Source organism: Achroia grisella, unplaced genomic scaffold (genome assembly GCF_030625045.1).
Source record: "Achroia grisella isolate CSIRO2021 unplaced genomic scaffold, CSIRO_AGI_Agris_v1 utg2786, whole genome shotgun sequence".
NCBI lineage: Eukaryota > Metazoa > Arthropoda > Insecta > Lepidoptera > Pyralidae > Achroia > Achroia grisella.
Genome location: NW_026712766.1, coordinates 431,309 through 445,536, shown reverse-complemented (window position 1 = coordinate 445,536; position 14,228 = coordinate 431,309). Strand labels below are relative to the sequence as shown.

The window sequence follows — 14,228 nt, the reverse complement described above, 5'->3', positions numbered from 1 at the left end:
GACGTCGAAATATTAGAAACCATTGAGGTTACATGCTACAACAAGATTAACCGTAGCGAATTAGCTATGGTTTTCAGGAGATCTCGTGGAGGTCGAGGCTACATGCTACACTATTACTAATAAGGCCACTAGACCTGTTCTTTATCACGTTATAATATATATTTAAAACACTTCAGTTACCTTCAGGTCCCAACATGGCTCCTCTGATGGTGGTCAACATCTTCAACTGGCCGCTGATCGTTGGAATTCTCTGGCAAACTTGCTGAAGATTCTGTTAAATTCCATTATTAATTATTCCATTGGTTCCATCAGTAAGAACTCTTTATAATTGAGATTTATTTAAGATAAAAACTTATATAAGAAACTCATCATTTTATAAATGTCCTAAATACTTCTGGTCTGGGTAGAATACATACATATATCACAGACTTTTATGATGACACGTAAGCTACGAATAAGTGTTCGCAACCTGTACAAACCAGTCTCCACAAGCAGCACCCGATCACGAGTATGACGGATGAGCCAGCCATCATTGGACTCAACCATATTTGAGGGAGCACATCGACCCCGCCCACCACTGTTGAGGGTTGAAGATTAAAAATAGTCAGCAGGCTGTACAGTGGTCGATTATACGACAGCTGACAGCTACCATTTCATCATCATCATCATCATCATCTCAGCACGGAAACGTCCACTGCTGAACAAAGGCCTCCCCCAAAGATCTCCACGACGATCGGTCCTGCGCTGTTCGCATCCAATGTCTTGTGCCAGTGACCTTGACCAGAACGTCGGTCCCCGTTACTGGAGGCCTTCCGGCGCTGCGTCTTCCGGTCCGTGATCACCACTCGAGGACTTTCCCGACGGCCATCTGTCCTACGAGCTATGTGCCTTGCCCATTGCCACTTCAGCTACCATTTACCATCGGTAAAATCGTTACTATTCCAATAATACAATAAAATGTTCTTACCGTTTTAATTCTGATATCTGAACACTCGGACGCCAGATTTCTGGCCAGGCTGGCGACTTCATTAGACTCGTTCACTATCTTCTTAGACGTGGCGATCAGTTCACGTTTACGATCTGTTGGTTTTTTTTAATTAGTGAACACACGTTACGAAATCATAAAACGTTAACACGTTAATCGCTGTCAGTCATATGTGTCTGACGCTAAGTTCTACATGAGCCATGTCAGTCATATGTGTCTGACGCTAAGTTCTACATGAGCCATGTCAGACATATGTGTCTGACACTAAGTTCTACATGAGCCATGTCAGACATATGTGTCTGACGTACTGTTATGCCCGAGCCCAGTACAAAGAAAATGCTGAGCCTGAATAATTCCCGATTTACATCGTTATATAAAAACAGTTTAGACAGTTAGTCAAACCAGTCCGCGTCGATAACTCATTTCACTTGCACCTACATAGTTTGGGATAAGTTTGTTAATATAATAACTTGTGAAACCACATTTTCGAAATAAACTATCTGAAATCAAGTGATTTTTGTGTTGTGTTTTAAAAAGGTTTTTTTTAAAAACCCAAACGGGGTCAGCCGCCTAACAGTACGCCATTTTGTAGAAAGCGCCGAGTTCAAAACAATAGGTCAATAGGTACTTGTTGTATCTTGTTTGGATGCGTCAGACATATAAGACTAACACAGCGAGAACATAAACAAAGTGTTTTTCTGGGTAATTTGGCAAAAAAAAAAAAATTCTGTGATACATTAAGTTTCCTTGGTACATTTTAACTAAATTAACTAATGAAGTTATCATGGCCCGTGTGATAATTTTTCTGATATGATCGTGGCGATTAACGTAAAAAGTACCATGCGAAAAAACGTGCCGCCGAGTCAGCAAATTCAAGTGTTGAAATCGTTCAAATAACGGAGTTGGATCGGAGTTGAATCACACTCTTGGATCTAACATCGGCCAAGTGGCACCAATAATCTATACATATAAATAATATTGGAGTGTCTGTTTGTAATATTGAAATTAAAATTTTTTAGTGCATGAATACAAATACTGTCTGTACGTCGGTCTGTTCCGGCTAATCTCTGAAATGGCTGGACCGATTTTGACGGAACTTCTATTGCTAGGTGATGTAATAAGGAGTAACTTAGGCTAAGTTACTCCTTATTACATCACCTACCAATAGAAGTTCCGTCAAAATTCAAATCCGTCAAATCAAAAATCAGTAACTTAGGCTACTTTTATTTTAGAAAAATGAAGTTAAATTCCACACGGACGAAGTTAGTAATATTAGTATAGATATACTCACTGTTGTTCATATAGTCTGAGAGCCTGGCCATGAGTACAGCCATCCTCTTGGCGACGGCGACGATCTCGTTGTCACGCGCCGACCACCCGCGGACGGCAGCGTGCAGGCCCAACGCTGCCGTCTACCGTCACACCACACACTCTCGTTGTATAATGTAATAATTACAGACCAGATAATGAGAGATATGCAACATAAAAACTTGTTATATGCATGCAAATATGCATGAAAAATGCTTGAAATATGCACGAAAATTGGCAGAATATGCAAAATTAAATGAAAAATTTTAGGAATCCCAAACAAAAAATAGAAATGTATTCTTTTTTTTATTTCATAATCAGCATAAAATTAGTAAATTATTTTTTGATAGGCGATAATAGGTAAAGTAAAATTATATGACATTAAAATTATTTAATATTTTAACATTTAACAATTTATATGCGTAATATATGCATATAATAATATATGGTCCCTATTAATAATAATCATAATAAAAAACACAAAAAAAATTACGTCCTCAAATCATCTTGCAGAAGGGTTCTAGGATATTGTGACATCACATTTAAATATCAGCAACAAAATAATAACAAAATCTTTAACTATTAAAATGTAACCAGGATAAGGCGATTTAAATATATCATTATTTTTAGTATACAATAGGCAGTCTATTTTGAAGCTATCAGGATAATAAAGAAATAACTTTATTCGCTAAACAAAACACGACCCCACTCCGATCGATCCCCCGTCCAATCCAAACGGGGATCGATATTACGACGGCCTGAGCAGAGGTTCGAACCCCTAGTGGTGCCCTCAGACTAAACTCGTATCAGTCAGGCGGGAGTTGGCCTTCAGCCGCTCCGTAAGTCCTTCCGCGGGTTTGGAGTGCCATCTGCACTCGCCCCCTATCGTCCGGTGAAGCTGTAAAGGTCAGCTGCGGCCAACAGCATTAGAGTAGTCCGAAAAAAAAAACAAAATACGTACGAAAATCGGTTGGTTTGATTCCGGTTGTTTCTGGAATATCATCTCGCCTCCCAACACCGACTCTACTTCGCCGGTCGAACGTAAAATCTGCAAAGAATTATATAATATTTACTAGCTGTACCGGCAAACGTTGTTTTGCCATATAAATTAATAACGCTATAAAAAAATAGCGGTTGATGATAGAAGGGTGAAAATTTAGGGGTGGACTACCCCTAATATTTAGGGGGATGAAAAATAGATGTCGGCCGATTCTCAGACCTACTCAATACGCTCACAAAATTTCATGAGAATCGGTCAAGCTGTTTCGGAGGAGTATGGGAACCAAAACTGTGACACGACAATTTTATATATAAGATTATGGCCGGGCCGGGCCGGTGGTCTAGCTTTACTTCCGATGGTCGCGGGTTTAGTTCTCGCGCGGTGCAAATATTTCAATTGATGACTATAATCGTTTATATCTGTCTGTCTGTTTTCTATATATATTACATATTTACAAAAACATATATCTAATATTTATATTAGATGTCTAGTACCCATAACACAAGCTCTGCTTACTGTGGGACTAGATGGCGCTGTTAATTGTCCAGGTATATTTATAATTTTTTTATATTATTAGACAATATTCTTTATTTTCAAATTCAAATTCAAAATGTCTTTATTCATGTAGGTCTATTACAGACTCTTATGATATGTCAAATCTACCGTCAGATCGGAATGATTTCGAGATGAGAAGAACTGACAAGAAACTCGTATTCTTTTCAAATAAATGTTATAATAATACAGATTCATTTTAAAATTCAAATTTGGGACAATAAAGTGACCACCAGCATATGCTATTGGAAAAGCATATAGTGTAATCAGTGTTCGTAACCCAAACAGACCAGTCCCCACAAGCAGCATCCGTTCACGAGTATGACGGATGAGCCAGCCAGCCAGCCATCATTGCACTCAACCATATTAGAGAGAGCACATTGACTCGGCCCACAACGCCGCCACAAGTTTGAACTTTATAGCGAGCATGACTGTTTCAAGATACTCCAAGTCATTTATAGTATTTAGAGCATAGACTGTAACAATCGCAATTTTCCCCCATTACAATATCTAAATTACAACATCATCACATCATCATCACATCATCATCACATCATCATCATCATCATCACATCATCATCACATCATCATCATGCTCACCTCAGCAGTGGTGACTCTCCAGTCCGGCAGGCGGCTGCAGCGCGTGTCTGCAGCCACCAAGTTGACGGACATGCGGCGCTGCACCTCGTTGAGGGCCCGCTTCAGCTCAGGGTCACGCTTCGCGTTGCTTGACGTCATACTTACGTTGATGACGCGTTTTGCCAGCCTGTTGAAATCAGTCATTCACAGATTAATGTCGCAATTTTCCAGCCCATTCAAACCAATAATGCAATACGTGGAATTTTGGTTAATGACGCGCTTTGCCAGCTCGTTCAAACCAACCATTCTTTATGTCATACTTAGGTTAATGATGGGCTTTGCGAGCCTGTCAAATTTATGTTAATGACGCCCTTTGCCAGCCCGTTCAAACCAATAATTCTATTTCATACTTAGATTAATGATGCGCTTTTCCAGCCCATTCAAAGCAATAATTCAATACGTGAAGTTTTGGTTAATGACGCACTTTGCCAGCCCGTTCAAAACAAACATTCTATATGTCATACTTAGGTTAATGATGTATTATATTTTTCGAGTCTGGCATACTTAGGTCATCGACGCGCTTTACCAGCCCGTTGAAACTAATATTTCTATATGCCATCCTTAAGTTAATGACACTCTTTGCGAGCCTGTCAAATTTAGGTTAATGACGCCCTTTGCCAACCCGTTTAAATCAATCATACTATATGTCATACTTAGCTTAATAACACTCTTTGCGAGCCTGTCAAATTTAGGTAAATGACGCACTTTACCAGCCCGTTCAAACCAATAATTCTATTTCATACTTAGTTTAATGACGCACTTTACCAGCCCGTTCAAACCAATAATTCTATTTCATACTTAGTTTAATGACGCACTTTACCAGCCCGTTCAAACCAATAATTCAATGCGTGAAATTTTAATAATGACTAATTTAGGTTGTCTGTTTAATTTAGGTTAATGACGCATTTTGAATGCCTGTCATGCGTAGGTTAATGACGCGCTTTGCCAGCCCGTTCAAACCAATCATATCATCTCAACGTTATACTTAGGTTAATGACGCGTTCTACAAGCCTGTCCTGTTCAATGACTACTAAGTTAATGACGTGTTTTGCCAGCATGTTTAAATCAATCATTTTTCCACTTGTTTTTCCACTTGCGTATAGGCTTTCACGCAGGAAAAAATGTGCATGCAGATATTGCTCCCTTTTTTTCAGACCTCTCTAATACTGTTGGCTGACTACTAAGTTAATGACGTGTTTTGCCAGCATGTTCAAATCAATCATTTTTCCACTTGTTTTTCCACTTGCGTATAGGCTTTCACGCAGGAAAAAATGTGCATGCAAATATTGCTCCCTTTTTTCAGACCTCTCTAATACTGTTGGCCGCAGCTGGCCTTTACAGCTACACCGGACGATAAGGGGCGAGCGCAGATGGCACTCCAAACCAAAGGAAGGACTTATGGAGCGGCCGAAGGTTAGCTCCCGGCTGACGGATATGACTTTAATCTGAGGTCACCGCTAGGGGTTCGAACCTTGACTCAGGTTGTCGTAATCCCCGTTTGAATTGGACGGGGGATCGATTGGAAGGGAGGCCACTACCTTTTTCCTTCCCATGTAAATACCCTATGAGTATTAGTGGTGGCAAAACGTCTAATAATTCGTGAAATTACAAATTAGTCAAATGATGAAATTTATATATTGAAGCTAACATGATGATGAAATGATTGAATAAGACACTTACTTGGTGATGGACATAGCACACTGATAATAGTCGTTACTAGATGATGAATCTTCCCTCAAGCGCTGCATTGTTTCCCCTGTAACAAACAACTCATAGATATATTCACAAGTCTTGAAGGAATATATGTTTTTCTTTAATAGTTGTTTTTTTTTAATAGAAATAGAAATAATCTTTATTAAAATAAACTTTTGAATAGTCAAATTTTTTGATTCTACTGCTCATTCGGAATGCATGAGCAAGAAACTTGTGTGTTGCTCTTTTAAATAAATATTGTTTTAATCAGATTTACATTAACAAGGATTAGGCGTGCGATAATCAACATAGAAACCGCTACGCATTTAATCTCTGTTCAATCAGATAACATTGTCAGCGCTATGAATTTTAAGTTAGATATTTTCTACAAATTTTGTATTGTCTGTTAATGTTATTTTAGAATAGAATAGAATAGAAAATCATTTATTCAAATAAACTTAATTTAAGCACTTTTGAATAGTCATAACAATTTGTTTTTTATCTACCACTCGTTCGGAAAGCTGTCTCATCACAAGAAGAACGAGCAAGAAACTTGTGTGTTGCTCTTTTAAACAATCCTTGTAAGTTTACATTTACAAGTCGAAACGTGTGAATACAAACTACCAACAAGCACAAATTTTTTGGGTCAAATATAATCATGTAATAAGATTAAATCAGTCGTAGTGATAAGAGCAGACCAGTCCCTACAAGCAGCACTCGTTCACGAGTATGACGTACTGGAATTGTAAACAATAGTCCACCTAATGGAACAGCAACCAATGTCTCTATGTATTTTGAGAACCACGTCCTCAACTGACTTCTAACAAGGATATCTGTAAGGCGTTGCTTTCAGAGAACTAACGTTTCATGCCTCTGTGCCCTATTTTACTGCCATATCAACCAAAATATCTCACAAAGTCTTGTTACAGAGTGGTGGCACCATTCTGATCACTTATTCTATTATTATTATAATATACTAGCTGTACACGCGACTTCGTCCGCGTTGAATTTAACTTGGTTTTTAAAACAGCCTACCAACAAAAGTCCCGTCAAAATCGGGACCAGTCCAGCCATATCAGAGATTAGGCGGAACAAACAGACAGACAAAAATTGTAAAAATTGTTATTTTGGTGTATGTACCGTATTTATATTCCTATGCATGTAGTCAAAAACGGTTATTTCAATATTACAAACAGACACTCCAATTTTAATTATATGTATAGATTATCAGTGCCCTTTTGAAGTAGTTATTCTGAAAATCAATATAACTCCATTGTATTGCAGATTTTTTATATTTTTTATACTGTCTTGAATTGTTCACGAATGAACTAAACATAAGTCGATTTTTTTAACACAACTTGCTTAGTTATGTGTATTTCTAAAATTCAAATTGTCTGGTCCACACCTTTACTTTTTAGACCATGGATAAAATTTCATCGAGTGTAAATAGTTATTGTAGAAAATAATTACAGTAGCAAGTTTTGCATGGAAAGGGTTAGGCGTCATACAGCTTTAAGAGTTGACTCACCTGCAGTTTGAACGAAGTCCATAGGATCCACCGACTGGTCGCACAAATCTCGGACCCTCAATAAAGATTCCGTGTATTCAGTCAGGATTGCTTTGTATTTCTCGACAGCGGCCTGCCGAAACATTATTCATTTAGAAAAAAAAAAATACATAGATAGATAGATAATATTTCTATTGTCTATCTTCATTCCAATGATGAAATGGAAACCAACCGACCAAACCAACCCATGGAACCCAATTCAATCAAACTAGAATTTGAAACAAAGTTCTCGTTTCCGCTTCTGACCGGTAGACAACGTATAGTAATTGCAAGTAATTGCCATTCACAATAGACTTACCTCGTCATTAGAGGAGTTGACTCCATCTTCAGCAGCTTTGACGAGTAAAGGCGCGAGGAGATCAACCTGAAATAATATGTTCATTTTATTATATTCATCAAATTATACACACCAAGTCTCAGGAGCATTTAAATTTACTGTGAGAGCAGTATTGGCAGATGATCATCTGATATTCCCATTTTAATTTTAGTCCAGCAAAAAATAGGCTTTGAAAAAAATCACCGCAATAAACTCTAAGTACCCCACAACTTAGTGTTCAGAATATTCTAGATAGAATCTAGATAATAAACTTTCAACTATAACAACTTCGTTTATCTAGAAATATTCTTATCCTTTTTTAGGCCTACATGGTCTCCAAAATCCACTCCATCCAATCAACTTATTCCAACCCCACACATTTGGGGCGATAATTCCCAAATCTGACACCTAGCCTGTAAATGTATAGAGTAAAGTTACCTGATTGGCGCACTTCTCCAATTCAACACAGACTTGTTCCGCTCCGGAGCCTGCCTTGACGACCAGCCTAGCCGTCTTCTTCATACGTTGAAGCTGCGCCTGTAACTCCGCTATCTTGCGCTCCAAGATGAATTTTCGTTTCGATGCATCTACAGAACAAAATGATCAATCTTAAAATATTTATTAACCAGTTCAGCCCGCATTTTCATACCAGGAATAATTAATAACTTTTTGGTTTCGGTATGTATTGATTAGAATAAAAGAAACACACAACTTTAAGTGACGTTTACTAGTGAAAAGCGCACAAAGAAGATTAGCAGGCACAAACGCACAAACAACCATAAACATTCTAACAGTAATTGTTGTTCATCACGTTGGTCTATGCTAAGAATTTATCAGTTTCAACAATTGGCTACCATTTTTCAAGGATAGATACAGGATTAATAACATCACACAATAACCAATTGGAGTATCAATGAATACTAATGCAGACGTAGTTGCGCGATCAGCTAGTATATCATACATATCGTCATGAGGTAAGAATGTTTCATTAATTAATAATTAAGCAGTATAATTACCAGGTTCAGCATCGATCAAGTAGTCAAGGTCAGCCAGTGGCTCATTTTCCTGCATAAAGTCTTCCACAACTATGGTCACCATACCACGCTCGATGCACTTCTTTAGACCTTTCAATCGCTCCACCAATTGGCTTCAAAAAGAATAAGAATTATAACAAAACAGATGTTAATGTTACATAAATTGTTCACAATATAAGTCGAATATAATAAAATGTTTGTAGGTATATTATATTTAAAATAATTGTTTCAAGTGCTAGTTAAAAACCTGTGTTAAAAACACACAACGAAGTAATAATCAAAGTCAAAAACATTTTACACCAAAAGGAAAGCACGGAAGACACAATTTTCCTTACAACTTTCTTAAATAAATAATGTAGATAAATTTTATACAAATTGTCTATCTACCTTAGTACAGTCTACTTTAGCAGCTTACTTTGTAAACAGTGTTCCAAATTGAAGATTGACATAGAGCATTGAAATTACATAGTATAACGTACGGGTAGCAATTAAAACTCTACAATAGCAACACATAATATCACAGGCGTCATATGCTTTCGGACTACGCTAATGCTGATGGCCGCAGCTGGCCTTTACAGCTTCACCGGACGATAGGGGGCGAGTGCAAATGGCACTCCAAACCAAAGCCAGGACTTAAACAGTGGCTGGAGGCTAACTCCCGTCTGACGCATACAACTTTAGTCTGAGGGCACCGCTAGAGGTTTGAACCTCAACTCAGGCCGTCGTAATATCGATCCCCGTTTGAATTGGACGGGGGATCGATCGGAGGGGCGACCGGGGGTACCGGTATGGAGCGCCGGAGCGCGCGAAGGCGCCGGGTTGATTGCGCGGTACGGTGTATTTGGGGTCGTTCACTTCGCCGGCGAGAACGATGTCGTGTATTATGCGTCATATGATGACTCTACGTATTATATGTATACAACGGTTCCATTTTCTAACAAGTAATCTTTAGTTTGTTCTGCCATTTTACCCACATAGTAAATATGTAAATTCTCACCTAGAATTTTCTTTACTGTATTTAATAGAGCAGCTACTCAGCAATTGTTTAGACTCCACAATGAGGTGACGTATCTCTTCATTTTCAGGACCTTTTAATTCCTCTGCCATCTACAAGTTGTAAAAACATCCCATTCATAAATATAACCATTAAAATAAAGCAGCTTAATATAAGGTAGTTTAACAACAGTACCTGTTCTGCAATTTCTAAGATTTTTTGTGCAGCTTTCTCCCCAGCTTCCTTGGTGTCAGACGTACTCCTTGAAGTTATAAGCCATTTGCTTGCTAATTCCAATCTATAATCATATTTTAAACATAAATAAGGGAAACTACAATATTTTACGCTCAAAATATAGGTACAATCTTTAAAACTACTTACTGAATCTGAACAAAACTCTTCTTTTTAGGTTCCTTAAAAAAATAATTTTTATTTTAGTTTGTGGGTTAATGTAAATTACCACATAATGTAACCTAAATTGACATATATTTTCGACTACAATACATATCACACTTTGTCGTTCATGTAATATAGATTTTTTAGTTATAAAAACATTAATTGAATATTTTCAATCAATTCCTCGTTCATGTAATATAGATTTTTTTAGTTAAAAAACCATTAACAAAACATTTTAAGTTAATTCCGTAGAAGTTGAACAATATTTTTTTATAAGAATATTAATAAATGCATATCTGTAAAAAGAAAATTCCAAATGACACAAATATTAGATGTGAATTTATTTAAAATTACATATTTTTTTATTTTATTAACATTAAAACTTCATAGCATTGCATGGAATCACCGTGGGGGTGAAACTCCCTGCGGTCCCCGGGACTTGTGACCCGGGTGAATGTTTAAAGGGCAACGCTAGCAGTCACCTACACCGCTCGTGTTTCCCTGCTCAGCGAAATAAATGTAATATTCTTTAATCTGTAATTACTAATTGCTCTAATCACTATGACTGATTTCCTCTTATTAATTGTTTAACCAGTTGGTTATATATTCAATATTTTTTCTATTTGAGTATTTAATTGAATTAGTGCTAATTGGTGGTTTGTATTCACACACTTAAACTTAAAAATGTAAAGTAATAATAAAATTATTTAAAAGAGCAACACGCAAGTTTCTTGCTCGTTCTTTTCGATTAAAAAATGTAATGACTATTCAAAAGTGCTTCAATGTAAGTTTATTTGAATAAATGATTTTCTATTCTATTCTATTCTATTCTATACTACACCATTAGTACATACCTCTTCAGTTTCCACGGCCATCTCCAAGATGCCAGAACGTTTACCATTCTCTCTGAAATTAATAGATATTATTTAAAAAATTGTGATTATCTCGTATTCAGTCATATTTGTGATGCACAGGTGTTGGGGCGTAGGTATGATTATACAAATATTCCAAACTATCTGTGCCCACGCTTTGACCCGCGTGAAATTTATAGCCTATATGTTATTCTGATGTATAAGCTATATTACTGTAAAGTTTCATCAAAATCCGTTCAGTAGTTTTTGCGCGAAAGAGTAGCAGAGTATCAAGCATCCATCCATACTCAGAAACTTTCGCGTTTATAATATTACTAGCTTTTGCCCGCGGCTTCGCTCGCGTTAATTTATCCCCTTAGGGGTGGAATTTATCAAAATCCTTTCTTAGGGGATGCCTACGTCAATGGTTTAAAATTGACAAACTTTCATCCCCTATTTTATCCCCTTGGGGGTAGAATTAATCAAAATCCTTTCTTAGCGGATGCCTACGTCATAACATCTACCTGCATGCCAAATTTCAGCCCGAACCGTCCAGTGGTTTGGGCTGTGCGTTGATAGAAAACTACGTCAGTCACCTTTGAGTTATATATATTTAGATTAAGATAACATAGACCTATATTAACACTAAAACATATTACCCCCAAATGAATGGGATAAGGAACAAGCAGATGGTGATAAAACTATATATAAAAAAATACAAGGTATGTAGTCAGTGTTTATTAATATATTTATAATAGCTATTCTCGCGACTTCGTCCGCGTGGAATTTAACTTTATTATTCTAATATAAAAGTAGCCTAAGTTACTCCTTATTACATAAGCATCAGCTACCTCCCAAAAATAGTACCGCCAAAATCGGTCCAGCCTTTTCAGAGATTAGCCGCCACTAGAGAGGAGACCGCCTTTTGTATCAGTTAATATATATTTACTACTAGCTGCACCCGCGCCTTCTTTCGCAAATTTATTTTTCTAATATAAAGTAGCCTAAGTTACTCCTCATTACATCAACTACCTGCCAAAAAAAGCCCCGTCAAAATCGGTCCAGCCATTTCAGAGCTTAGCCGGAACAAACAGACAGGCAGACAAAAATGGTAAAAAAAAAGGTTTTATAAACTAATGTAGCTGTTCCCGCGACTTCGTCCGCGTGGAATTTAACTTTTTATTTTCTAAAATAACTATGGCCTAAGTTACTCCTTATTACATCAGCTACCTGCCAATAAAAGTCCCATCAAAATCGGTCCAGCCATTTCAGAGATTAGCTGAAACAAACAGACAGACAGACAAAAATTGTAAAAATTATTATTTTGATGTACGTACCGTATTTATATTCATATGCATGTAGTAAAAAACGGTTATTTCAATATTACAAACAGACACTCCAATTTTATTTATATGTATAGATAAAAATTGGCACTTACTTAACGACATCGACTAGAGCTTCAAACGTATCAAGCAGATCTTTCCTGGTTCTGAACATGACCCAAGTCATTATCTCCTGATCCTCAGCAGACCTCACCTCTTTCATTAGCGCCAACGTTTTTGTCGTTAGACTCCTGAAATATAGTTTTTTTTATGGATGATAATGGAATGGTGCACCCGTCTGCGCTAACGGTAGCTGGCGGGGCACCAGTGGAGGATGCTGAGATGAATATGAGGTCACGTCAGTGAACCATAACCCCATCGTGGCAAATTCACCAGGAATCTATCACGATGGTTTCCAGGGGAAACCGCGTGGAGGTCAACCTGACATGGTACATTGCTAGCAATAGGGTCATGAGTCCACATTACTAACAATCCTCAGTTGGTTGCCATTTGCCATTACTGGTGTTAGCTTGTTTGCCATGACTGAAACAAAAATATTAATATACATAAGAGTAAAAGAGATGGCTGATGAACAATCAAACGAAGAAGAGAGGAAGAAGCTTCTAGATCAACTGCAGGAACTGTGCAATCAGGTGGATATGTCGTCAACAGCAGGTTATGATATGGTACAGTACTAATAATATCTCAGGACAATTCACACAGTGTCATCCAGTCCCAAGCTAAGCAGAGCTTGTGTTATGGGTACTATATGACTGATAGAAGTACATTGTAGCTGTGACGTGGTCGAGTGGAATGAGTAGTCATGCTCACTAAAATGTCCAGACATGTGGCGGCGTGGTGGGCCGGGTCATTCGGCTCCCTAAAATATGGTCGAGCGCAGTGATGGCTGGCTCATACGTCATACTCGTGAAGGAGTGCTGCTTGTAGGGACTGGTTTGCTCTTATCACTACGACTAATTTAATCTTATTGCATATTTATATCTGAACCAAAAAATTAGTGCTTGTTGGTAGTTTGTATTCACACGTTTCGACTTGTAAATGTAAACTTACAAGGATTATTTAAAAGAGCAACACACAAGTTTCTTGCTCGTTCTTCTTGTGATGAGACAGCTTTCCGAACGAGTGGTAGATAAAAAACAAAAGTGCTTAAATTAAGTTTATTTGAATAAATGATTTTCTATTCTATTCTATTCTATTCTATTGTTATTTTTTGTAAATATCTACATTTATATATAAAATTCTCGTGTCACAGTTTTCGTTCCCATACTCCTCCGAAACGGCTTGACCGATTCTCATGAAATTTTGTGAGCGTATTGAGTAGGTCTGAGAATCGGCCAACATCTATTTTTCATCCCCTTAAATGTTAGGGGTAGTCCACCCCTATTTTTTTTTTAATTTAAGGCAAAACAACGTTTGCCGGGACAGCTACTATATATATAGAATGCACCCAGACCCATTCAAACAAACATACTCTTAAGAATAAATGTTTGTATAACTACACGTGGGACGAATATTAATTGCTTCTTTAAATTTTGATCATCATCATCATCA

At 37.4% G+C, this 14,228-nt stretch overlaps 1 protein-coding gene across 1 annotated transcript in view; it reads right to left on the bottom strand.

Annotated features, from left to right (window-relative positions):
• The window catches only part of LOC131843124 (talin-1-like), a 129,636-nt gene that overhangs the window by 3,758 nt on the left and 111,650 nt on the right, over window positions 1-14,228 (bottom strand). Inside the window, exons 82-96 of the mRNA XM_059191727.1 lie at window positions 12,773-12,907; window positions 11,338-11,389; window positions 10,469-10,500; window positions 10,283-10,385; window positions 10,091-10,200; window positions 9,076-9,206; window positions 8,498-8,646; window positions 8,042-8,107; window positions 7,705-7,816; window positions 6,165-6,240; window positions 4,446-4,611; window positions 3,255-3,341; window positions 2,277-2,397; window positions 968-1,080; window positions 181-271 (exon numbers count right to left, since the gene is read on the bottom strand). Of these exons, the coding sequence (XP_059047710.1) occupies window positions 181-271; window positions 968-1,080; window positions 2,277-2,397; window positions 3,255-3,341; window positions 4,446-4,611; window positions 6,165-6,240; window positions 7,705-7,816; window positions 8,042-8,107; window positions 8,498-8,646; window positions 9,076-9,206; window positions 10,091-10,200; window positions 10,283-10,385; window positions 10,469-10,500; window positions 11,338-11,389; window positions 12,773-12,907 (1,544 nt within the window). The remainder of the gene's footprint in view (window positions 1-180; window positions 272-967; window positions 1,081-2,276; window positions 2,398-3,254; window positions 3,342-4,445; window positions 4,612-6,164; window positions 6,241-7,704; window positions 7,817-8,041; window positions 8,108-8,497; window positions 8,647-9,075; window positions 9,207-10,090; window positions 10,201-10,282; window positions 10,386-10,468; window positions 10,501-11,337; window positions 11,390-12,772; window positions 12,908-14,228) is intronic.